At 37.0% G+C, this 8,768-nt stretch overlaps 1 protein-coding gene across 2 annotated transcripts in view; it reads left to right on the top strand.

Annotated features, from left to right (window-relative positions):
• LOC127864478 (kynureninase-like) overlaps window positions 1-8,768 on the top strand; it is a 44,696-nt gene continuing 35,928 nt past the window's right edge. Inside the window, exon 1 of one of the 2 annotated variants that reach the window (XM_052404102.1) lies at window positions 1-136. Coding sequence is in view for 1 of the 2 variants with exons in the window: in XM_052404101.1 (XP_052260061.1) it covers window positions 1,569-1,576 (8 nt within the window). In the remaining variant the exon portion in view is untranslated. Of the gene's footprint in view, window positions 137-1,439; window positions 1,577-8,768 lie in introns of those variants that run through there. The other variant, XM_052404101.1, reaches the window with a different exon arrangement.

Here is an 8,768-nt window from a genome sequence, read left to right as displayed (position 1 = left end):
AAGAAGTGACCTTGTTAAGTGACCGATAAGGGTAGTATAGAGTGAGCATAACTGTGTGTGCGTGGTCTGCATATAAAAACGAGTGCACAATAAAGTGTGGATTACAAACGTGTTTACATGTACACGCCAAATTGAAGTAAGTAAGTTATTGTGTTTGTTCTTTTAAGAATATTCTGAATAGCCGGTACTGTTTGCAATAGCATATTGTATATAGCTCAATGTCGCACTTATATAAAAAACATACAAATGGATGTATTGGTAAACAACTTAATTTTCACGGATATGACATCGTTATCATTGTAAGGGTTGATAACAGCTGGTTACCAACAGAAGAACAATTAACAACAGTACCGGTGGTATCATCATCAGCAAATATTGGGTTATATATGAGTCTCGCGCAGGGGAAAAGGGTATTAAATGCATGTGCGTCAAGTCCCAGATTAGCCTGTGCAGACTGCACAGGCTAATCGGGGACGAAACCTTCCGCATAAAGTGGATTGTCTAGATGTTACATGAAAAATTCCAGAAAACACGTAAAGCGTCGTCCCTGATTTGCCTATGCAATTCGCAAACACGTAAAGCGTCGTCCCTGATTTGTCGATGCAATTCGCACAGGCTGATTGGGGAGGAGGCTTCACTTTGTTTGCATTTCCGTTTAAAATGTAGACAAACACACGTATTTACGCGCATGCATTAAGCCCCGTTTTCACAGACCGAGGCTGATACGTTTATGATAACTTACGGAGCTATGATGGAAATCAGTGACGAATTGAGCCGATGCCTTTTGCATACATTGAATTATTTTTCGATGTTAAAGATCTAATATAACGAGGATCCTGTTTCTGTACCCAACTTTCCACATAACGTTAGGATTCGGGATACAACCAAATGTACTTCATGGGCCATAAATGTATATGTTTTTACGTCCCTCTGCGTCTCCACGACATCATTTTGAAAGGACTCTCATCTCTATGGCTCATCAGATGGGATTTGTAAGGTTTGGAGAGTCCACTTGGAATTAATGGGTTACATTTTTGTTTTGCGCTCTTCACCCCGAGAGCTGATAGATGGGTTCGAGCAGGATACAGGAAACGCCCCGATTCCAGAGGCGTCCCTAGTTCTTTGTATCGCCCGAGGTAAAGCACCGATACACTGCACCCCATCTTAACATCCCTTGCAAAAGATTTAGTTGCTTGGTATTAGAATTGGTATTAATAACTAGATACTTTGTACGTTTTTAATCAATCAGTTTACCAAAGAAAAAATACAAGTATATGAACCGACGGTCATTATATGAATGAAATAATGTTGAAAACGGACAATAAAAACCCATTAACACCAGAAATTAAACTAACGGTTTATTTGGAGATCGTTGCATAAGTTACTATTAGCCAACGTCAGTCTGACAGACGGGCCTCCGAACGTTGGTTACTCGGAGTGCTTTTGATTTTGCCGGTTAATTGCTCACAACAACAACACAATCAACAATTTGATAATTTGTCATTCGTGTTCAAGTTTTTAACTATAGGACAATTTTGGTATTCTGTGATAACGATAAATCAAATCAAATGGAAAGGTATACATTTAAGCGTATAGTTTTATGCATATTTTATGTTGCTTTTTTGTTATGAAGTGGGATGTTATTTCGGACGTTCATCCGGACTTGAAAGCCTGATTATAATTAATATGCATTTTTAATGTACTTCACAAAGGTAACTGTATAGCTCTACAGGAATATAAATTGTGAGATATACGTAATATTTTTTTTCAAAATAAACGTAAATATATGTTCTTAACAAGTTTATTAATTAAATGTGCTTCACTTTAATTGACAGAGCTTCTATTTTCACTTTCACTTCATGAATAATGGTTTCATTGCTAACTTGCCATTACCTTCCGGTTTTGAACAAAATTTAATAAACAACTTCTCCATCTCACTATAACAATTATGTTATAATATCAGAATGATTTTTACTAACTAACTAATGGGGTTGTTTACCCTCGGGACTTCGGTTAATAAAGCTCGATTGGTCATTGTCGGCTTGGATACTGCTTACATGTACCCCGAGTACTCTTAAGTATACTTACATGTACCCCGGGTACGGTAAATATACTTAAACGTACCAGGTCGATATTAGACTGTACCCGAGTTGTATTCACGCCCAAAATCCGAAGTTGTAAAACGCGCTACCGATTACCGTAAAACGATATTGTTTATCTTAAACAAACTTCTCTTTAAAAAAAACTGCATCAACATGCTTTTTGAGTATAAATTTCAAGAACATAGAGGCCATTTAACAGAAAATTTGACATAAGGTGAAAATAATTAATTATAAAAAAATAGCCGACAACGACCGATTTAGCGTGAAAATTCCCGGGTACAATTTTGTATATTTACCGTACCCGGGGTACATGTAAGTATACTAAAGAGTACCCAGGCCGCATGTAAGTAGTACCTGAGCCAACAATGACCAATCAAGCGTTAATAAACCATTGCCTGAGCACACTGCTTAACATAAAACTCTGCATTAAAAGGTCAAGAACGGCCATAAAATGGACAGCCCAATTTTACTGGGCTGTACCATTGATAAAAATAGAAAAATTTGCAGTGTTGTAGGGCCCTCAATCTGTCAAATCCACGGCTGAAATTCTGCCAAATTCCCCCCCACCCCCCTGAAAAGTAAAATGGGAAAAATTCCCCCTAAAAAAATAAATATTTTTTTTTATTTTTTTTTTTAGATAGATGTCTCATGATTATTATATCTCAATTCTATTTTAATTTAATCTTTTAAAACAAACTTAATTATGAAATAAGCAATGAATATAGTGCAAACATGTACAAATGTAATAATTAGAGAGTAAGTAAAAAATCCCCCAAAAAGGGAAACGCCGCGAAAATTCCTCCTGCTATGGGTAGCAACCCACTTCCCCTAAAATGGATTGAGGACCCTGTGTTGGTGCGGTGCTTTAATAAAAATCTAGTGATTTAAAAAATAGCTTTACTTATAATTAAATTAGATGGGATATAAATGCAATACTCATTATAAACTGCAAATTGGCTGAGCCTAACGCTGTTAAAAAGCGCCGTTTGTATTGGTTAACCTTTAAAGCGCTGGAGCTGAATTTTAAAGGCCTTTGCAAACAGTTTGGATCCAGATGGATCCAAACTGTTTGCTATTCTGATAGTATTCTTTGAAAAAAATCGAAGAAAATGCTAATTTTATAAATTCAGCAGACGACATTTTAGCAGAAGACAAATTACCCAGCATGCAAAGGGTTAAAAGGCTTTTATAACAATGGCACTGATTGGCCAAAATTTCTTATTAAAAATTACAAATTGGTCAATCCATTTTAAAATAGAAATGGCGCGGCAGAGGCCGACGCGTATCCCCACGCCACATTGAGATTGACCGTATTGTTGTAAGAGAAGTTTAGTATCAATGATGGGGAACAAATGTGCCAAATGATTTTAGAATCCCACAATTAACGACATAGTTATGGCCCGGACAAGATCCTTTTTGGCTCCCCAGGGTTGGTAATAGTTGAGATTGACCATATTGTCATAAGAGAAGTTCAGTATCAATTTGAAGTGAATCGGTGTAGAAAAGAAGAAATTATAGTAAAAGGCAATTTTGGGTGGGTGTGGTCTATGTGGGCGGGGCCCCAGGGTTGGTAATGGGGCCATGCATAGTTGAGATTGACCGTATTGTCATAAGAGAGGTTCAGTATCAATTTGAAGTGAATCGGTGTAGAAATGAAGAAATTATAGTAAAAGGCAATTTTGGGTGGGTGTGGTCTATGTGGGCGGGGCGCCCCAGGGTTGGTAATGGGGCCATGCATAGTTGAGATTGACTGTATTGTCATAAGAGAAGTTCAATATCAATTTGAAGTGAATCGGTGTAGAAATGAAGAAATTATAGTAAAGGCAATTTTGGGTGGGTGTGGTCTATGTGGGCGGTGCCCCAGGGTTGGTTATGGGGCCATGCATAGTTGAGATTGACCCTAATGTCATAAGAGAAGTTCAGTATCAATTTGAAGTGAATCCGTGTAGAAATGAAAAAAATATAGTAAATGGAATTTTTTGGTGGGTGTGGCCTATGTGGGCGGGCGCCCCAGGGTTGGGATTGGGGCCATGCATAGTTGAGATTGACCCTAATGTCATAACAAAAGTTCAGTATCAATTTGAAGTGAATCCGTGTAGAAATGAAAAAATTATAGTAAATGGAAATTTTTGGTGGGTGTGGCCTATGTGGGCGGGGCGCCCCAGGGTTGGGAATGGGGCCATGCATGGTTGAGATTGACCGTATTGTCATAAGAGAGGTCCAGTATCAATTGAAGTGAATCGGTGTAGAAATAAAGAAGTAAATGTAAAATAACCTAAAAAAATGAGTGATAATTTCTGACGCGGCCCCACCCCAACCGCTATAACTTTTGACCCAGGGGTCAGATCAAAATTCCAAATAGTGCAGGGTCGCACATATGCTCAAAGCTACCATGTGTGTAAGTTTCAAGGTTCTAGTGCTTTTAGTGTAGGAGGAGATAGTGGCCAGGACGGACGGACAGACAGACAGACAGACAGACGGACGGACGGCGGAGATGACCACAATATCCCCACCTTTTTTTCAAAAAGCGTAGAAATTTTCCCACGGCTTGACTACCTTAACATTGCACTTTACAGAATGTAAACAGTAATAATTTTTATGCAGAAAATATAGAAATGACAGAAAAAGGATAACTAGAAATGGCGCGGCAGAGGCCGACGCGTATCCCCACGCCGAATGTTTGACCTAGGTGTGCCCCAGGGTTGGTAATGGGGCCATTCATAGCTGAGATTGACCGTATTGTCATAAGAGAAGTTCATCATCAATTAGAAGTGAATTGGTGTAGAAATGAAGAAGTTATAGTAAAGGCAATTTTGGGTGGGTGTGACATATGTGGGCAGGGCGCCCCAGGGTTGGAAATTGTGCCATGCATAGTTGAGATTGATCGTATTGTCATAAGAGAAGTTCAGTATCAATTTGAAGTGAATCGGTGTAGAAAAGAAGAAATTATAGTAAAAGGCAATTTTGGGTGGGTGTGGTCTATGTGGGCAGGGCCCCAGGGTTGGTAATGGGGCCATGCATAGTTGAGATTGACTGTATTGTCATAAGAGAAGTTCAATATCAATTTGAAGTGAATCGGTGTAGAAATGAAGAAATTATAGTAAAGGCAATTTTGGGTGGGTGTGGTCTATGTGGGCGAGGCCTCAGGGTTGGTTATGGGGCCATGCATAGTTGAGATTGACCCTAATGTCATAAGAGAAGTTCAGTATCAATTTGAAGTGAATCCGTGTAGAAATGAAAAAATTATAGTAAATGGAATTTTTTGGTGGGTGTGGCCTATGTGGACGGGCGCCCCAGGGTTGGGATTGGGGCCATGCATAGTTGAGATTGACCCTAATGTCATAACAAAAGTTCAGTATCAATTTGAAGTGATTCCGTGTAGAAATGAAAAAATTATAGTAAATGGAAATTTTTGGTGGGTGTGGCCTATGTGGGCGGGGCGCCCCAGGGTTGGGAATGGGGCCATGCATGGTTGAGATTGACCGTATTGTCATAAGAGAGGTCCAGTATCAATTTGAAGTGAATCGGTGTAGAAATAAAGAAGTAAATGTAAAATAACCTAAAAAAATGAGTGATAATTTCTGACGCGGCCCCACCCCAACCGCTATAACTTTTGACCCAGGGGTCAGATCAAAATTCCAAATAGTGCAGGGTCGCACATATGCTCATAGCTACCATGTGTGTAAGTTTCAAGGTTCTAGTGCTTTTAGTGTAGGAGGAGATAGTGGCCAGGACGAACAGACAGACGGACGGACGGCAGAGATAACCACAATATCCCCACCTTTTTTTCAAAAAGCGTGGGGATAATTACATCCAAGAGAACTTGGATTTTAAAGAAATTTATGAGTTGTTTTATAGTTATAAATTACTATGTTTCTGTTATGTTGCTATACTTCTTATTAATTATTATTATTAATATGATATTGTTATTAGATGTTTTTAGAAAGGAAAAAGATAGAGAGAGAATAGCCCAATTTTTATAAGTAAAGATGGTGAAAACACATACTGTTGTATGTGGCATCATTATTACTAGACCCACTGTTCAGTATATACTGCAATGGGTTTGTTGGAGTCTTTAGGCTTTGTGATCTGTGATTTTATTGTTAAAATTAACATAATAATACTTTTAATTCTATGTTTCTAGGGAGAGGAAGGATTACACGCAAGTGTGATATGTATAATATATGCAAAAATTATTAATCTTTTAGTTTTTTTCAGATTACAAAGTGGTTCAACATTGCCCGTATATATCTACATACATAATAAACCTATAAATAGGTGTAATTTGGTGTTTGAGTTAAATGTTATGCTAGGAACTCTATGCGATGGGAAGATATAGAGATTTGTAAACCTTAATTAATAGGGAAGGTAGAGCCTGTTTTAATAGCTCTCATAAGAAAAAAAGAAGGCGATTTGCATGTAAACATGCAATTATATAGAAATTTAACAAACAATCAAGATTGGTAATGCAATATAGTTCTAAATTATATCTAGTATTAAAATTAGCATATATTTGTTAGTGTGGCACAATGTTGAACACTTGCAGACAGGGAAAATAGCCGTGATGCTCCAACCTAAGACCCTGTCTGTATGGAACTTATAGAGGATTGGGCTATGAAGGAAGGACGTCCCCCCTGAGTGGCGTTAAGACAATATTTAAAAGAAATTGAATGATAATATTTATATATTTAAAGGTTATAACTTGCGTGTCGCCAAAGGTTACCTCTTTAGGGCCACATAAAAAACCAAAGGTAAAACAATGTACTTTACAGCAGAGCTCCAGATAAGGTTTTGTGAAATTCTTAAATTACTACCAGATTTTCAAAAAGAATTCTTAACTCTGAAATTTTATTCTTAACGTTACTACTAAGTTTTGGAAAATAATTCTTATTTTTTCTAAATGACCTAAAAATAAACAATAATGGTCATTTTCATGTAAAAAAACACAAAATAAACATACCGGTACTAGCAACTTTATTTATATGTGTTCAACAGTGTCTTTTCAGTATTATACAATTTTATTATTCAAATACCTTCATATGCCCAAACTGTGGTTAGATTGCATGCCTTAGATGAATTTTTACATATTTCACAATTAAAACGGGTCTCCCCTTCAATCTTTTCAACGATTAGCCACGGGACTTGTCCCTTCCACTCGTTCAATGTTGTTTTTTTGTGTTTAAGTTTGGACCCGTCGTGTCGCGTTTTTGTTTAGCTTTTCCGACTGTGTCGGCAACTGAACATACAACATCGTAAAAGATCTTTTCTATAATGTCTTTCTAAACATTTAACTTCGGCTCACTTTGCGTACAATATGTTAAAAGCGTGTTTTTGGACGCTTTGCAGTTTTTTAAGGACGTTCTCTGGGCGCCGCCATTGTTTTTTGACAGATAGACTGTATACGCCGCTTTTATTGGAAAAAATGCGCTATATAAAAACCGCAAAAAATCTTTAATACGCGAAAAAAACTCAATAAAAATCGATACGAACCGATGAAAAAATAATATTCGTAACTTGATTTTGTAATTCTTAATGGAACGACAAGATTTTAAAATAAATACGTAACGGACTTGAAAATAATTCGTAATTACGAAAATACGACCCTTATCTGGAGCTCTGCTTTACAGTTAAAAATTAGACAAAACAAACAATGTTTATACATAAAAGCAGATTATGTACAGAATGTACAATATTATATGCACTTATTGATAGGTAAAAAACAAGTTGCCACCCTGGGGGTTAAAAGAAGCAGTTTGGAAGTGTAGGTGGGTGTGGTGTGGTGGGGTGGGGGGGGGGGGGTTTCCAGCAGGGGCAAATCAACTTGGGTTTTTGTAGGGGAGATAATTTTGTATGGAGAAGTATTGATGGTTTTGTCCCCTAGACTAGAGGGAATGCACGGTAAATGGAACTAAGAGAACTACACATGGTAATTAATAAATCAAAAGAAAGAAATAATACACTCTAATGTTTAATATACTGAAATATTCTAGTAATATGTGGGATTGGTAAGGACCAACTCATACAACAATGCAGGAAATAACCCACAAAAAGCTAGCATCCATACTATAGAAACTAATATATAGGGGATGATGCAAGTTAAAAGAAAAGGTACAAGAACATCTTATTTACTAACTATACAAAATTAGCAAGTTTCTCAAATTAAGATAAAAATTGTACAACAGTACTTTATTTGCTATGATTGTTAATACACATGTATACCGCTAATAGGGAGAGTTACAATAATCCCAAAAGTTCAAAAATACCCTTAAAGTCTAAAATGGTATTGCAAGGTGTACATGACTGCACAGTGCACTCCTGTCTGACATGGCTCTTCGAGTTTGAAGGAGAAGGGGGGTGTCAGAGGGGAAGGGAGGGGGTGCAATGCAGCCAACATACCCGGGTTACTGGTCAGCCTCGTCCTTTCTTTTAAATAAAAACTGATTTTTACACTCTTCAAGTGAAACTTTAAAGGTCAAGGTCAAACCAATAATTTGACATTGAGTAGTCTTATTTTATAAATAGAATTCATTTGTTTTGCATCAGTAAATAATTGTAAAATGTCTATCACATTATAATGTAATTAATTAATAAAACAGTGTTTATTTATTTTTTTGATCAAGTAATATTTAAATTAATTAATAATTAATAACTAGTTAGGATAAATTT

The sequence above is a fragment of the Dreissena polymorpha genome, chromosome 1 (genome assembly GCF_020536995.1).
Source record: "Dreissena polymorpha isolate Duluth1 chromosome 1, UMN_Dpol_1.0, whole genome shotgun sequence".
NCBI classification, from domain to species: domain Eukaryota; kingdom Metazoa; phylum Mollusca; class Bivalvia; order Myida; family Dreissenidae; genus Dreissena; species Dreissena polymorpha.
Note: the sequence above shows the minus strand (reverse complement) of the source record. Positions and strands in the feature narration are given on the sequence as shown.